The sequence below is a fragment of the Dunckerocampus dactyliophorus genome, chromosome 6, assembly GCF_027744805.1.
Source record: "Dunckerocampus dactyliophorus isolate RoL2022-P2 chromosome 6, RoL_Ddac_1.1, whole genome shotgun sequence".
NCBI lineage: Eukaryota > Metazoa > Chordata > Actinopteri > Syngnathiformes > Syngnathidae > Dunckerocampus > Dunckerocampus dactyliophorus.
This window is the reverse complement of record NC_072824.1, coordinates 3,850,317-3,868,339: the sequence shown is the minus strand read 5'-3', so window position 1 is coordinate 3,868,339 and position 18,023 is coordinate 3,850,317. Positions and strand designations below refer to the sequence as shown.

The 18,023-nt window shown below is 44.9% G+C and overlaps 1 protein-coding gene across 2 annotated transcripts; it reads right to left on the bottom strand.

Annotated features, from left to right (window-relative positions):
• Nucleotides 1–7,761: 7,761 nt before the first annotated feature.
• On the bottom strand, nt 7,762–10,970 carry actb1 (actin, beta 1). Of its 2 annotated transcripts, XM_054778035.1 has the most exons (7): nt 10,840–10,970; nt 9,967–10,092; nt 9,644–9,883; nt 9,073–9,319; nt 8,796–8,987; nt 8,530–8,711; nt 7,762–8,430 (listed from the first exon to the last, which is right to left on the bottom strand). In XM_054778035.1, the coding sequence occupies exons 2-7, from the start codon at nt 10,087–10,089 to the stop codon at nt 8,287–8,289; spliced, it is 1,128 nt and encodes a 375-aa protein (XP_054634010.1). In that variant the 5' UTR covers nt 10,090–10,092; nt 10,840–10,970; the 3' UTR covers nt 7,762–8,286. The 2 variants fall into 2 exon arrangements, with proteins under 2 accessions (XP_054634010.1, XP_054634011.1); XM_054778036.1 differs by lacking the exons at nt 9,644–9,883; nt 9,967–10,092 and having other exon boundaries at nt 10,840–10,927.
• Nucleotides 10,971–18,023: the final 7,053 nt, after the last annotated feature.

Below are 18,023 nucleotides of genomic sequence, written 5' to 3'. Positions count from 1 at the left end.
CGTTTATTTCCTGGTGTGCACTGGTCAATACTGTAATGCCGCTAGTTGTGGAAGGAGAGACTCACGTCGCCGATGCACTTTAATCGCTTTATTAACAGCGGAGAACACTGGACTTTACATCCACGCCAACATAAACACACTTCCCAACTCTCTCCAAACTCACAGCTAGCACTGAGCCTAGCTCTCCTGCTCGGGACGCCCACCGTCACTTCCTGATGAACTAAAGCTGTAATGACAACTCTGCCGTATAAAAAGTAAAATATAAAAAACAAGCGTAAGACATTACTAGCACAGCTTTGTTCTGTGGGTCGTGGATATATTCTATCAGTTATTATTAAGCCTCTAGCTTCCTTTTAGTAAGTAAAAACCTTGGCTATGATTGCACTACATTGTCATATGTAGACCTACAAAGTACACTTGGAAGAACAAGAGGTGAATAAATGTATTGCAAGTGATGTGAAACTGATGAGGGGTAGGATTAAACAGCTTTGCTTCTTCCTACTCCTTTTTGGACATGCAAAATTGTGAATTTTACTATGTGATGTGCTACTGTTTGACTCATGCACTTTCAGGATTAAAACCATGAACCATGATAATAACAAGCCTAGTAGTGCTGTACAACTTTTATCCGCAGTCCGCAGTGCCCTCTACTGGTCAACATTATGATTTTTTCCCCTTTTTTTTCTTTTTTTCCTCTACTGGTCAACATTCAAACTGGACGCCAACCTGTCTATAGAGGCCACCTGTCTATAGCGGCCACTTTTGCAGACTCCCTCAAGTGGCTGTTATAGACAAGTTTGACTGTACCTCTAAAAACAAACAAACAGAGTAACAGTAACGCTCACAATAGACTAACTAACCTTTGAAATCGCGGGGGGGTTACCATTCCACACACTAGTCTTACTTATGGTGTTTTTTAAAGAAAGGGCTAAAAAAAATCATCACACAGCAACGTAATAACAGATAAGACAGACAAGACACTACCAACAAATAACGCTGAATAACCGACAACTATGTGAGGTCTAAACAAATAAGTTAGCAGCTATTTACAACAACAGTACAGCAAAATACGCTGAGAAACAGGAAGTTGTGCTGTCAAAACTGTACATGTAGACGCTGCTTCGCTGAGTCGTACGTCAGCGTCGTCGCCATATTGGAAGTGGCAAGGCTGCATGCACTTCAAGTGAATACAAGAAAATGTACTTCATAAAACGCCTTTCTAAAAAAAAATTAAAGTTAATGCTTCTCGTTTATACATTCACACATGTACTAATATACTTGGGAAACAGTTACAACAACAGGCACCAAAAACAATGCATTTCATCTTCTCAGATGGCTAAGATAAGAACTTTGTGATCCCACACAGTAGTAGTTCACATTACATCAGCTATACAGCACATAATAGTGCTGAAAAACCACACACAGTATACAGACCCTTTCCAAAAAATTAGAATGTCATGGAAAAGTTGTTTAATTTCCACAATTCCATTTAAAAAGTTAAACTTTCATAGATTATAGATTCAGGGCCCACAATTTAAACAATTTCAAGTGTTTATTTGTTTATTTTTACGTAATTTGGGCTTCCAGCTCATAAAACCCACGAAAACAGGAATTCAAAAAATTAGAATACTGTGAAGAAATCACCATTTACTTCTCAGTTTTTGCAGGAAAAAAAAGAAAGAAATTAGGATCACATCAAATCAATCAAAATATGGTACTTTCAAAACGATATGTCAATCTTCAATACTTGGTTGGGAACCCCTTTGCCTTAATCACTGCCTCTATGCCACGTGGCATTGAAGCAATCAGCCTGTGGCATTGCCTGGGAGTTATGGAAGCCCAGATTTCCTTGATGCTTGCTGTCAGCTCTTCTTTGTTGTTGGGTCTGGTGCCCCTCATTTTCCTCTTGAGAATACCCCATAGATTCTCAATGGGGTTTAGGTCCGGTGAGTTGGCTGGCCAGTCAAGCCCTGTGATGGCATGGGCATCAAACCAGGTTTTGGTGCTTCTGGCGGTATGGGCAGGGGCCAGGTCCTACTGGAAGATGAAATCTGCATCTCCATACAGATCTTCAGCAGAAGGAATCATGAAGTCCTCTAAAACATTCTGGTAGACTGTTGCGGTCACCTTGGATTTAAGAAAGCGGAGTTTACCAACACCTGCACCGGACATTGCACCCCAAATCATGACGGACTGTGGATATTTCACACTGGACCTCAGGCAGCTTGGGTTCTGTTCCTCACCCGTCTTCCTCCAAACCCTTGGACCGTGATTCCCAAATGAAAGGCACACTTTACTTTTATCGGAAAAGAGGACCTGGACCACTGGCCAACGGTCCAGTCCTTCTTCTCCTTGGCCCAGTGGAGACGCTTCCTACGTTGGCTCAGGTTCAGAAGTGGCTTGACCCGAGGAACCCGACAGTTGTAGCCCATCTCCCGGATGCGTCTGAATGTGGTGGTTTTTGAAGCTGTGACTCCCGCCTCATTCCACTCTTTCTGGATCTCTGCCAGATTCTTGAATCTTCCCTGTTTGATAATCCGCTGAAGCCCACGGTCATCTCTTTTGCTGGTGCATCTTCTCCTGCCACATTTTGCCCTTCCTCTAGACTTTCCATTGATATGCTTGGACACAGCACTCTGTGAACAACCAGCCTCTTTAGCTATGAACTTTTGTGGCTTACCCATCCTATGGAGGGTATCAATGATGGTCTTCTGGCCAGTTGTCATGTCTGCACTCTTCCCCATATTGAACCCAACTGAGACAATTGAACCAAACTGAAGCAATTTAATGACACCTGGGGAAGCCTGTGCAGGTGATTTGAGTTTAGTAGATGATTAGTGTGTGACACTCAGTTTAAAACATTCATGCCCTGCAAAATTTGGGCTGATTTCTTCACAGTATTCTAATTTTTTGAATTCCTGTTTTCGTGGGTTTAATGAGCTAGAAGCTCAAATTATGTAAAAATAAACAAATAAATACTTGAAATTGTTTAAATTGTGGGCCCTGAATCTATAATCTATGAAAGTTTAACTTTTTGAATGGAATTATGGAAATTAAACAACTTTTCCATGACATTCTAATTTTTTGGAAAGGGTCTGTATATACACAGTACTTTTAATGCAATAAAATAAGAACATAAAATACGAATATGAAAGTTATCATTCTAAATAATAATCAGCAAATTCATGTACTTTAAACTGCTCTTTAACTAATAATAAATTAAATATTTCCAAAAATAACGTAAATCAAGGCACAAGAAACAAATGTATTCTTATATAAAATATGTAATACATGAATTGTCTATTCAGAGATGGGTGGAGTTGCCAACAAAACAACTGTACTCATTTAAGAGTATTGTTACTTTACAACAATTTTACTCAAGAAAAAGATACGAGATGTTACACATATCAGTATCGGTTGATATCGGAATGGCTGGCGGCATCTTGCTAGCTCGTTTTTGTTCCACGGCGAGCTACGAGCTACGATCATCATTGCAACTTACTTTTTTTTAAAGTGTCACTTAAAAATCTTGCTCTCGTTATCATAATACGTATGGCTTGTCTTCAAAACACTACCTGTGTGTCAAAGTTGTGCAACAGAAACACATAGTGTGCACAGCTTTAGACAGTGATGCTATCACATGGGTCTCTAACAGCTCGCCAGCTGATATTGAGTATTTCACCAAAGAATATTTGGGTCACCTTAGTATTTTTAAAAGTGTTCTATTGAAACATGACGCCTGTATTCAATGACAAATGAGCACACTGACTGGAGATGTGCTTTGTAAATAAAGTTGCAGTTTAAATGTTGGCAGTGCTCTCAGCAACTTTGCCATTAAATTAACAGTTTTGCAATGTTCTCGGTTCATGTTCTGCTAAGTCATAAAAAATTGCTATTTGTCCTAAAACAAAAACTGCAGACACAGCAGCGGCACGACACAGCGGTAGCAGTCCGCCCTCCCATGCAGCCCACCACCACAGCTTCAAAACATCCTAGGGCAAATATATTTGTTTAGATTATGCCCGCTCGTTGTGTTGAAGGTTTTTGCTAGAATACTTGAGGGGACAAAGGAAGCTTGTTGACATTTCTAAAAAGTCACCATTGACTTCGTCAGATAATCGGCAAACTTCGAGGGCCAAATTTTACAATACTGCCCCGCAGATAGAAATAAAAAGTAAAAAACCCACTAGACGTTCGACCGTGGAAGAGTGTGCCAAGGTGGCAGTATATCAATCTCCATTTCTCCTGCTAATATTCTCCATACTAGCCAGCCTAGTGCTCATGGTGGCGAATGCAGAGCTAATTCCTCTCTGGGTTGTTCTCATAGACTAACTAGGCAGCTTATGTGGTATCTGCTGTAGCGTACAACAATGAATCCAAATGATCGTCCTTGATTACAGCGTAACTACAAATTTTAGAATCATAATATGGGTTTTCGTGCCAAATTGCTTGCTAAACAACAATCATTGCCTATGTCTTCATCTCTGTGCTGTGTGCAAAGAGCAAGATGATAGCTGTCAGTGGCTATCACTGCCAATAAAACATATCATACTCTTCACAACACAATATAAGTCAATGTTATTATTGTTTGATGTCACTCTCTTGCCTTTGCATGTGTTTGAATGTGATTCCCACGATCTGGTCGTGGCGTCACAGACAAGATGACTTCGGTTCACGTCGTTGGGGGGGCTTGTCAAAATCACCACTACATTTCACTCCTATTTCATTGTTGTTTATTTAACTATGACAGAAGTATGACACAAATGATTTATTAAGTGAGTACTTTAATTTTGTGATTGTTTTTTTAAAACGTTTTTGGTGGAATGAGCACTTCAAATGAGAGTTAACCATGTCATGATGTACAGACCCTTTCCAAAAAATTAGAATGTCATGGAAAAGTTGTTTAATTTCCATAATTCCATTAAAAAAGTTAAACTTTCATAGATTATAGATTCAGGGCCCACAATTTAAACGATTTCAAGTGTTTATTTGTTTATTTTTACATAATTTGGGCTTCCAGCTCATTAAACCCACAAAAACAGGAATTCAAAAAATTAGAATACTGTGAAGAAATCAGCCCAAATTTTGCAGGGCATGAATGTTTTAAACTGAGTGTCACACACTAATCATCTACTAAACTCAAATCACCTGCACAGGCTTCCCCAGGTGTCATTAAATTGCTTCAGTTTGGTTCAATTGTCTCAGTTGGGTTCAATATGGGGAAGACTGCAGACATGACAACTGGCCAGAAGACCATCATTGATACCCTCCATAGGATGGGTAAGCCACAAAAGTTCATAGCTAAGGAGGCTGGTTGTTCACAGAGTGCTGTGTCCAAGCATATCAATGGAAAGTCTAGAGGAAGGGCAAAATGTGGCAGGAGAAGATGCACCAGCAAAAGAGATGACCGTGGGCTTCAGCGGATTATCAAACAGGGAAGATTCAAGAATCTGGCAGAGATCCAGAAAGAGTGGAATGTGGCGGGAGTCACAGCTTCAAAAAACACCACATTCAGACGCATCCGGGAGATGGGCTACAACTGTCGGGTTCCTCGGGTCAAGCCACTTCTGAACCTGAGCCAACGTAGGAAGCGTCTCCACTGGGCCAAGGAGAAGAAGGACTGGACCGTTGGCCAGTGGTCCAGGTCCTCTTTTCCGATGAAAGTAAAGTGTGCCTTTCATTTGGGAATCAAGGTCCAAGGGTTTGGAGGAAGACTGGTGAGGAACAGAACCCAAGCTGCCTGAGGTCCAGTGTGAAATATCCACAGTCCGTCATGATTTGGGGTGCAATGTCCGGTGCAGGTGTTGGTAAACTCCGCTTTCTTAAATCCAAGGTCACCGCAATAGTCTACCAGAATGTTTTAGAGGACTTCATGATTCCTTCTGCTGAGGATCTGTATGGAGATGCAGATTTCATCTTCCAGCAGGACCTGGCCCCTGCCCATACCGCCAGAAGCACCAAAACCTGGTTTGATGCCCATGCCATCACAGTGCTTGACTGGCCAGCCAACTCACCGGACCTAAACCCCATTGAGAATCTATGGGGTATTCTCAAGAGGAAATTGAGGGGCACTAGACCCAACAACAAAGAAGAGCTGACATGAAGCATCAAAGAAATCTGGGCTTCCATAATTCCCAGGCAATGCCACAGGCTGATTGCTTCAATGCCACGTCGCAGTGAGTAAGACAAAGGGATTCCCAACCAAGTATTGAAGATTGACATATCGTTTTGAAAGTACCATATTGTGATTGATTTGATGTGATCCTAATTTCTGTATTTTTTTTCCTGCAAAAACTGAGAGGTAAATGGTGATTTCTTCAGTATTCTAATTTTTTTAATTCCTGTTTTTGTGGGTTTTATGAGCTGGAAGCCCAAATTACGTAAAAATAAACAAACACTTGAAATCGTTTAAATTGTGGGCCCTGAATCTATAAAAGTTTAACTTTTTGAATGGAATTATGGAAATTAAACAACTTTTCCATGACATTCTAATTTTTTGGAAAGGGTCTGTACGTGTGTGAAGGGTACAGACGCCATCCAAAACCATTACCACTTATAATAGTGAACATCTTGAGTCATTTTATTTAGCCATAACGTTTGCAAAAATGTACAAGTACAGTCTCGTTCACTTAAGAAGTGATAGAATTTGATTTTTGGTGTTATATACAAGTAGACAAGGCAATAGGACAAATTCCAGAATTAGCAATGAAGCCATTAGCAACAAGCTATATATGCAGCATATTCAAAAGTCCTGGCGATCCCTACCTGATAAATGTGTCCTTCCTTTGACGTCTGAAATCTCAGCGCCGCTCGCCATTGCCGCCACTGAAGCCATGGACATTTGTCAGGTGTTCATCACCCTCCGGCGAGACATGTTCGGTTTCGAGCTTGTACTCCTCGCCGTCGCCTTGTCTCCTGCACGGACAGACTTTGTCGCTGCACAATGGCGGAATTTTTTCCAGGTTGCACACACTTTCTTTCCCAGCGAAGCCTGTCGTTTTTGCTTTTGGGTTGTGCAATCTGAATGACTCATCTGATTTTAACTTAATTGGTAATGTTGAAAGCAACCAGCTGGTACCTACGTGTTTATATTAATACAATCATGGACGAAATTTCAATTTCAGAAGTGAGCGGAATAGAACTGGCTTGAGTTGAGGGGTAGGGGTGTGAAGCAAACACGCACGCCTGCGCACACAGGCAGAGACTCAAATGTTAAATTATATTAAAATCCGTCTAGCTGACGTGACCTCCGTAAAACAAACGTCTAACATGTTAACCTGGAGTAGAACTTAGGAAAACACCGGTGTTGCACATGCGTGTCCAAGAGCTCACTGAGTGACTGGGGATCGCCAATCAGACACTAGCAAAAAGGTCAGAGCCGAGAGGAGACAGCATCAAGTTCTTGCTCTGTGTAAGTTATAAGTTTGATGACTGTTGTGTATCAAGTGTGTTCAATCTTTTAAGATTTATTGTTCTGCCTGTAAAGGATACCAACCTCCACCTGAAATAAGATATGTAGGACAAATGCTTAATCACTGCTTATGTAAAACTTGACCATCAGAGGCAGAACAGTTTGGGCATAACATTTGGACAGTATAAACCACACAATCAAAACTGTTTTGAAAACATGCAGGGGATATGTGCCCACGTCCCCTCAAACAAAACAGTATTGCATCCATGTAAACTACTTCCTTTGAATATTCTACAGGAAATAGTAATTAAATTAATTTTTTTGTGCATTAAAAACAAAAAAGTCACCAAAAAGCTCAGACATGTGCGCTTTATTGGGTTGTTGTGGAACCGGAGGCCTGTCACCTCATGCACAAACCTTCATACCACCACCATACAAGGACTTTCTTGCATCTTAAAAAAAAAAAACTGGACCAAATACTTTAAGGCTGAAAAGTACAAAAACAAAGTTTCAGATTACATAATTTACATATTAAGCAATACTACAGGTCTGTTGGGCAGAGGGGCCCAGCAGCAGTTCAACCTTCATAGAGGCAAATAACGTGGTGAACAACTTGACATTTTGAATGAACGACGACCCACACAAGACAATGGACATGTTCCTCACATTCGCACCGCCAGAGACGCTCTGTGCTTCCAGCAGAGCTCCCTGCCCATCAGGGGGCATGGTGCCATAGCCATTGTGATGAGGGAAATAAAGGGAAGGTGTTGCAGGCTCAGTATACAGTGATGTTGGGAGGCATGTATGCAGAGCCACTTGTTTGGGTTTGTAGCGGGGGGGGGGGGGGGGGGGGAGAAGAAAGTCAGACAGTCTCTTTAGAAGCACTTTCTGTGGACAATGCTGGGGCCGGACTCGTCATACTCTTGCTTGCTGATCCACATCTGCTGGAAGGTGGACAGGGAAGCCAGGATGGAGCCTCCAATCCATACAGAGTACTTCCTCTCAGGGGGAGCGATGATCTGCAGACATTACACACCATTAATGACTCATTGCCAAGGTTGGCCACTGAGGCAGTAGCCAATACATTTCTGAAATGTTAAGACAGTGGTGGAGGTTACCTTGATCTTCATGGTGGTGGGAGCCAGTGAAGTGATTTCCTTCTGCATACGATCAGCGATTCCAGGGTACATGGTGGTACCACCAGACAACACGGTGTTAGCGTACAGGTCCTTACGGATGTCAACATCGCACTTCATGATGCTGTTGAATGTGGTCTCGTGAATGCCGCAAGACTCCATTCCTGTGAAGGAGGAAGTAGAAATGTAAGTACAAGTCCACTAGTCAGAAGTGAAGTAGATGTTGACATGTCAGCACATCATCTTACCCAGGAATGAAGGCTGGAAGAGGGCCTCTGGGCAACGGAATCTCTCGTTTCCAATAGTGATGACCTGGCCATCAGGCAGCTCGTAGCTCTTCTCCAGGGAGGAAGAGGAAGCAGCAGTGCCCATTTCTTGCTCAAAGTCCAATGCGACGTAACACAGCTTCTCCTTGATGTCACGCACAATCTCACGCTCGGCTGGGACACAAAACACATTTATCTCAGCCATTAAACATTCAAGAAAGAAAAAGGAAAAAAGTGCTCGAGTTCAGCTTGCTCTCACCTGTGGTGGTGAAGCTGTACCCTCTCTCAGTCAGAATCTTCATGAGGTAGTCCGTGAGGTCCCTGCCGGCCAGGTCCAACCTGAGGATTGCGTGGGGCAGCGCGTAGCCCTCGTAGATGGGCACAGTGTGGGTGACACCATCGCCAGAGTCCATGACAATGCCGGTGGTACGACCGGAGGCATACAGGGACAGCACAGCCTGGATGGCCACGTACATGGCGGGGGTGTTGAAGGTCTCAAACATGATCTGTTGAGGAAAAACACGACCAGGGTTAGAAATGCAGACTAAAGAGTCAGTTCAATTAGTCAATAGAACAGCACTCATTAGAAACTGTAAACTTCCTTTAATGTTGCATCATGCAGCAACCAGCCATGTTAGGACGCTTAACAAAAGCATGGACCATGCTGCAGTGCAGACTGATAACCTTAAGTACCCGCAGAGATGAAACGAGAGCTCAGGGGAGAGAACACCTGGAGGTTCAAGGAAATAGACTGAGCAAGAAGATTGAAAACCATGAAGGGACCCGCAAGCTAAGAAGCTAGGGAGGATTACTTAAGAGATCAGCCACACCTGGGTCATCTTTTCCCTGTTTGCCTTAGGGTTGAGAGGGGCCTCTGTGAGGAGGACTGGGTGCTCCTCTGGGGCCACTCTCAGCTCATTGTAGAAGGTGTGGTGCCAGATCTTCTCCATGTCATCCCAATTTGTCACAATGCCATGCTCGATGGGGTATTTGAGGGTCAGGATTCCCCTTTTGCTCTGTGCCTCATCACCTACATAGCTGTCCTTCTGGCCCATGCCCACCATCACACCCTAGAGAGACATGACAGGTAGTTAGAATAATTGTATAAAATCGTATAAATCGCTGCTTTTAAGTATTTTATGCCAACTTAAACCTGATGTCTGGGACGCCCCACAATGGAGGGGAAGACAGCACGTGGTGCGTCGTCTCCTGCAAAGCCAGCTTTGCACATACCGGATCCATTGTCAACAACAAGGGCAGCAATTTCATCTTCCATTTTCTGCAAAAGAGGCAGACACTGGTGAGTACAGACGTAGAGAAGCAGCTGCGACACATCTGCCTCAGAGTGCAGTCAAAGCCTTTGTCGTGACGTGGCCTGGACGCTGGGGGTCGCAATGGCAAGAGACAAAAAAAATGCAGAGGCTCCCAAGGTCCGGTCATGTCCATATAAGGTAAACATGAGACCGCGGCGTCAGGCTGGGTCAATGAAGCAGCCCCTTGCATGCCAATGAGGCTGAAAATGAACGCTCCCTTCCCCACCACCATCCTGGCTGATAACTTACATCTCACAAGATGGCACAAAGAAATTTTCGCCAAGCTATTACAAGGTACGGTTAACCTGCACGCCCTGTAAATCCAACCAATTCCAATAAAGCAGTCATGGTTCTAATAGTAGTAGTAGTAGTCTTCCAACATGCCAGGAGGTGTAATCCGCCTAATCTGTCTGGTTTGGGCGATCTTGGGACAAGCCGGTGGAGGCGATGGCGTACTAAAGGCAGAGGGCGGGTGAGTGGTAACGGTCCATGAGTGCTTTTCACCAGTTTGCTCTTTTAACGTCAAGCGAACGCCGCGGTCACCTACCTTTGACTAACGGCTTCTGCTAAACTAGCATACAAATACGCCGGCAAAAGGGTTTGATAGTTTGTTTTTGTCCCCCCCCCCCCCCCCAACATCAACTCACACACGGCATATTATCTTCTACGAGCATTAATATAATTGTAACCAAAAAGAAGTGCAGCTTTCTTACCGGTGTGAAGGGAGAGTTTAAGTCGTTTGAATGACGGCGAAGAATAAGCGTTTGGAGTATCTGACCGTGACTGCGTCGCAGAGCCGGCGAGCCGCTTGCTTTTTAAGTATGCTGGCGCTGCGGCCCCTCTCCATATAAGGAAAACTTTCCTCACGGCGGCCCCGGATTGGTTACATGGCGCCCAGGGGGCGTGGCACGTTTGGGATCACCACAATCCTACTTTGTGGCGCAAACAACATGGAAACTAAACCCTCACGAAAATTAGTAATTTGTGGTTTGTGGGGCTTAATGTGACACATTTAGAGCTTCAAGTTGTTGCCAGAAGTCTTCAAGCATGTTTTGATGTTTTTAATTAATGTAGTGAAAAGCTACCATGAATGTGATTTTACAGAGAATGTTGTCTGTGGAGACAAGTAAAATCAAATGATATGGTGGTGGAGGGGACAGGTTGTAGATCTCAGGGTCACTGACAGTAGTGTTAACACCCGCCATGCCACTGTCTCTCTCGCTCACACACACACACACACACACACACAGATTTAGAATGACAGCGTTACTGCTGTTAACACTGTGGTATGCTTACAGCAAACAATTATAAATCTCATCACTCATCACTTCTGCCACTTGTACACATGAGTGTATGAGGAAGGCCGGAAGGGAGGGTTGGATGTTAGCCAAAAGTTGCAAACAGGTGCATCTTTCAGGAAGCGCAACAATGTTCAATGTGTCAATACAACGTTGAACCGTTACGTAAATTGGGCCAAGATTTATGCAAACCTGTGACACGCCTGGTTGGGGTCATATCTCCCCGAGATGACAAGGTCTGAGTGGATGGGTTGGGTTCTGGGTCATCAGACAATGACCATAAAGCTAGTTCCAGGGGGAATTCTCACTGGCTCTGTGCGTTCCTAATAAGGATATATGGCAGCACCCTCACACCACAGTGGGGCAGGAAGTGCTTTTTCTGCACCGCTCTACAAATGCATCATGCACGAAGTCACAGTGAAGACACACAAAGGTGAAAGATGAACAAGCCAATCTCTGCAGACGGGATTTTGGCTGCTCCAGACACACACAGACACATGTACACAGCAGGCCAGCCATTCCTTAAGAGTTCCTTTGGATGGCGTCCATATAAGGAGATATTGAGTGAGTCACATGGTGAGGAAGAATGCCCTGCTGCAAGTCATGTGATCAGGGTGGAAATTAATGAATCTCCCTGTAAGTGTGTGTATGCCTGTGCACGTGATGCTTCATTATGATTTTTGCAAACACAAAGATGACTTGTATTTTTCCAAAGTCCTCATTTCATGCAATCTAAAGCTTAGTGTGTGAGTCATGCATGTTACAACACACACACTCAGCGTTGTACACAGGCCCGCTCTTGGTTCTGACTAAGACCGTATAAGGCAGAAGCTAACAGGTAGCTAAGTTTCACTCTTCCTCCACTTCCTACTCTTTATTCTACATCCTTCACCCGCTTGAGGTGCTCATGACACCAAAAATCTAACAAAATGAAAGTACTCACTTTGATGGTTCCCATTCCCAAAAGAGGAGCAATTCTAGAAATACAGTATGAGATCAGTCAACCCCCTTTTGTCCCCCCCTTTCTCAGGTTTCTCTTTTGTCTTTTATGCTTTTATGGTCTCACATTCCAGCAGCGTGGCACATAGCAAAGGGGGCGTGGCTCAGAAGAAAGGTCAAAAGTCAGGAGTTTCATTATAGTTTTTTTTTTAAAGAGCTATTGCATCCTTTAATGAGTCATAAAAGCATAAAATACATCACAGGTCTTTGTGAGATCATCAGGAATCTGAAACTACAAGGACAAGTGCAAATAAAAAAAAAATCGAATTAAAATCAAAATTTATATTGGTATTGTATGGTATTCCCATCAGCAGTGTAGTGCATCACACCCCCACTTCGTCCCGTTAGCAGAGTTCTAGTTGGATTTTGGTGATGAGGAACGCAGTTCTGCTTAGTTGGTGGGGTCACTTAAGTAAAGAGTTTAGCTTCTGAAAACAATATGCGTTGAAAAGAGTAAAGCATTTGCATCACAAAAATGCCTCCCCGAAAAGAAGAGACCTCACAATTGCTCGTATTTTTGCGTTTTTTTAATTTGAATTTTATTGAAATTGCCAACATTTTTCACATTTTTCAACATTTTCAGCATGGTATGAATGTGGGAGGCGGAGATCAGTGGCTCTGTGCTTGACAATGCAACCTAAACCAGAGTATACACTGCACATTCAGCACAGAGCACCGTCAGAAGTTGATAAAATAATTATGAAACTGCGTATTGTTCGATACAGGGGTCACGGTTCGGTACCCATGTGTATTGAACTGTTCGATACAGATACACATATTGTTACACCCCTATTGCCAATCCTGCAGAGGCGGAGTCTTCAGCACACACCTGTACCTCATCAGCCATCACCCTTCTTAAACTAGACGGTGAAGCGTCTTCGTTGCCAGATTGTCCTTGTTCCTTGCCTGTTACCAAGTTTATCCTGCCTTGTTGCCGACCTACCTGTGTGTCAACTAGTGATGGGTAGATGAGGCATCACGTATCGTTTCGACGCATGACACACTGTATTGACACTGTGTTGCTGAATACTGACACCTGGTGGACTTAAAAAATCCCTGCAGGAAACAAAGTTGACAGACTGAACTGACACTGAGATGATGACCTATTGTATCCAATACCGTCATTTACGTATTTGCATTCACATTTTCTTGTTCCATATATGTAATTTAATTAAAAATCTTTTTTGATATTTGAGACACAGTTGATAAATTAAGTGAACATCTGTCATAATGTCAAAACCTCAGTGAAAGTGCTGTGAATGACAATGACAATGGACTCATTGTTGAAAGATGTTTATAAAAAAAAAAAAAGAGTTTCTCCAGATTTTTGTAATTCAGTCTATTTCGTTTCTTTGACGCAGTTTCTCCTGCTTTGGAGAATATGCGTTCGCAAGGCACAGAAGATGCTGGTGTGCATAGAAACTGACGCACAAATGCAACATTTCACCTGCAAAAAAAAATATGAATAATAAACTAAGAGTTATTTTGAAAATAATTTCAGTAGAACAGAATATTTGAAAAATATGACAAGAAGTGGGTAAAATGAGGAGATTGATATAAATACCTTATTTTCCGGCAGAAGACCAAAATGATCCCACACAGCAGAAAATTTACATTTTCCATGGAGGTCCTCCATCTTTGACCGCAATATTCGCCAAGCAATGAACGCGTCAATAACTCGATGCTCGTTTTGCGCTTCCATGCTATTGACAGATGCGCTTCCTTATAAACCGTAGGTTCCCAGACAAACCAGGGGGCGTCCATTGAATGAGGGGGAATACTGTCACGCCTGGCGTCGACACCAGCTATACATTTTGGGTTCAGGTTATTTGTGTCATATTTACTTTCCCTTGTTCATTATCTGCTTTTGTGTTATCACACAGACCCTGGGGATCTCTAGTTGGGCGGAGCTACAGAACATGCACAGCTGTGCCTCATTGTCTGTCACCTCTGGCGACCGGATGGCACTCCATGATTCCTCGTGGCTGAACCTCCAAGCCAAGATCTGTGCTGCTGCCGTCGGCCATCCAGTCCTGCCTGGTTTTTCCCCCACGGCTTTGTTTGTAGCTCCGCCTGACCAGCTTTGGTATTCCTTTAAGTTGCATATTATTAGATTTTTCCGCGATGCCCTTTTCTTTCCATGACATCGTAGTTTTTTGTTCCTGAGCTGTTTTGTAGGAGTATTAAAAAGAGTGTTTCATTCACAACTGGTGTATGCCCCTGCATACTGGGATCCAGACAAGTGTCAGACAAATCCTCACAGAATCACAGAGTCAGTGAGTATGGATCCCTCAGAGGAGAGTCAGGTCCAGCTGGCCCTTCGGGCTCATGGCCAGCACATTAGTGCACACGAGCAGACCTTGAGTGACTTGACCACGCTGGTGCGCGAGCTGCACGCGCGCGACACTGGAGCCCCGCAGACAGCGGCTGCTGAACCCGTGCAGCCCGCTGCAGCAAACGAGGCACTTGCTATACCCTCCAATTACCCTTTCCGGGAGCCCAGCATTCTACACCCAGCAAGGTAGGGCGGCGACTTTGACCAGTGTCAGCTCTTCATACATCAATGCTCCTTGATCTTCGCCCAGCAGCCCCATACTTACGCCACGGATTCAACTAGAGTGAGAGGAAGGAGGGCCACTCCCTCTCACTCAGGCCACGGCCTCGTCAACCATGGTGGGACGTCTTCAAATAGAAGGTACTCTTTCTTGGCCGGGGGGAACGTGTCCTGTACTGGCACTCTGACTCGGGGGATGATGAAAATTTTATTGATTGTGGATTAATTCAATCTATGAATAGTCCTGTTTCTAAGATGGATAATTTTAAGAAGGTCCGCTCTCTTGATGGGCGCCACCTTGCGTGTATTTCCCACCAGACACATGCGCTCTCGTTGCAGCTTGCGGGTAACCACCACGAGGTAATTAAGTTGTTATTCCGTCTCGTTCAACCCCGTTGGTGCTTGGGCTGCCCTGGCTGCAGCGGCATAGTCCTACTATAGATTGGTCTATTCTCAAAATTTCTAATTGGTCCACCTTTTGTCACAGTCATTGTCTCCGTGCCGCCTCTCCTCCTGTCAGTGCGGTTAAACCTCCCACTTTTTTGAACTTTTTTGCAAAATCAAAGCATTGTCTCTTCCCCCTCATCGTCCATACTACTGTGCCATTGATTTGCTGCCAGGATCTCCTCTCCCCTCCTCCCAGCTCTACAATATTTCGCAACCTGAACAACATGCATTAGAGGAATATATCTCATCCTCCCTGGCTGCGGATCATATCTGTCCTTCTTCCTCTCCTCTTGCAACGGGGTTCTTTTTTGTTAAGAAGAAAGACAGTACTCTACGTCCGTGTATAGACTTCCGTGCCCTCAATAAAATTACTGTCCGTAATAAATATGCTCTGCCCCTCATCGATTCCGCTTTTACTCCGCTTCATGACGCGGTCATATTTACTAAGCTCGACCTACGCAACGCTTATCATCTGGGGGATGAATGGAAGACTGCCTTCAACACCCCGTTAGGGCATTTTGAGTATTGCGTCATGCCCTTCGGTCTCACTAATGCTCCTGCGGTTTTTCAGTGTCTTATCAATGACGTTTTTCGTGATATGATCGGCCAGTTCGTGTTTGTTTATTTAGACAACATCCTTATTTTTTCGCGTTCCACGCAACAACACAGGCAGCATGTCAGTCTAGAGAATAAGTTGTACGTTAAATCCCAGAAGTGTACTTTCCACATGTCTTCGGTGTCGTTTTTGGGTTTTATTGTGGAAAAAAGGCAGCTTAGACCTGACCCAGCCAAGATCCAGGCTGTGGCCAACTGGCCCATTCCTACATCAAGGAAGCTGTTGCAGAGGTTTCTGGGCTTCGCCAATTTTTACCAGCGTTTTATACGGGATTTCAGCAAGGTGGCGGAACCTCTGAATAAGCGCACATCATCTAAGGTTCCCTTTTGTTGGTCTCCGAAGGCAGACCGAGCCTTTCGACGCCTTAAACATTTTTTATTTCCGCTCCGGTGCTTGTTCATCCTAACCCTACTCTCCCCTGTTTTGTTGAGGTAGACTCGTCTGACACCGGAATCGGGGCCGTGCTCTCCCAGCGGTCCACAGCGGATCAGAAACTGCACCCCTGCGCCTTTTCTCTCAACGCCTCTCACCAGCGGAGAGGAATTATGACATTGGCAACCGAGAACTACTGGCAGTCATACTCGCCCTCCAAGAGTGGAGACATTGGCTGGAGGGGGCTGCACACCCCTTTGTGATTTACACGGACCATCAAAACCTCTCCTACATCCGTTCCGCCCAGCGCCTTAATCCTCGCCAAGCGCGGTGGGCCCTCTTCCTCACGAGGTATGATTTTTGCATCACACTCCGCCCCGGTTCCCTCAATGCAAAACCAGATGCACTATCCAGGATGTATTCCCCGGCAGTGGAGGAGCCTATGTCAGAGACCATCCTCCCCCAGTCTCGGATTCTGGGGGCCCTGCGGTGGGAGCTCGAGAGGCGTGTGGCGGAGGCCTCCAAGGATTCTCTTCCTCAAAGTGGTTTCCCGCCTGGCCGCCTCTTTTGTCCCAAGATCCCTTCACTCAGAGGTCCTGGTCTGGGCTCATTGCTCCAAGATCGCTTGTCAGCCAGGGGCCCGACGTACGGCGTTCCTTGTTGCTCAACGTTTTTGGTGGCCAACCCTCCATGTGGACACCAAGAGCTCTGTGGCGACTTGCAACAACTGTGCACGAGGCAAGTCGTCCCATCAGGTGCCAGCTAGATTGCTTCACCCCCTCCCTATCCCGTCTCGCCCTTGGTCTCACATCTCTTTGGATTTTGTCACCGGCCTGCCCGCCTCAAGAGGATTCACTGTTATACTCACCATTGTGGATAGATTTTCCAACTTCACACACTTCATACCTCTCCGCAAGCTCCCCTCCTCCATAGAGACAGCCAAGTTGCTCATTCAGCATGTGGTTCGCCTTCACGATATTCCTCAAGTTGTGGTGTCGGACAGAGGCCCTCAATTTTCCTCTGCCCCATGGAAAGCCGTTTGCAGGTCCCTGGGTGCATCTGCAAGTTTATCATCTGGCTACCATCTCCAATCTAACAGACAATCAGAGCGCGCCAACCAGGACTTGGGGGCAGCACTGAGGTGTGTGTGCCAGCAGCGTCCTTCTTCGTGGTCCACTTATCTCCCATGGGTAGAGTACGCCCACAACACCCTTGTCTGTTCTGCGACAGGCCTTTCCCCCTTTCATGTGGTCCAGGGCTTTCAGCCCCCCATTTTTCCCCTCCCAAGATGCTGGTTGCACAGTACCTTCGCTGGCCGCCTTCCTTCGCCATGCCCATCGCGTCTGGCGCATTACCAGGGCTGCTCTATCCCGTACGGCCAAGCGTAATCAGAGGCTCGCCAGCCTCCGCCTACAAGCCCGGCCAGAAGGTATGGCTGTCATCTCGGGATATTTCCCTGGCAGGAGAAACTAAGGAGCTGGCGCCCAGATTTATTGGCCCCTATGAGGTAGCGCGGATGATCAATCCGGTGACGGCTCGCCTAAAACTTCCCCCTTCCCTCAAGATTCATCCTGTCCACCATGTTTCCCGTCTGAAGCCAGTTGTCTCCAG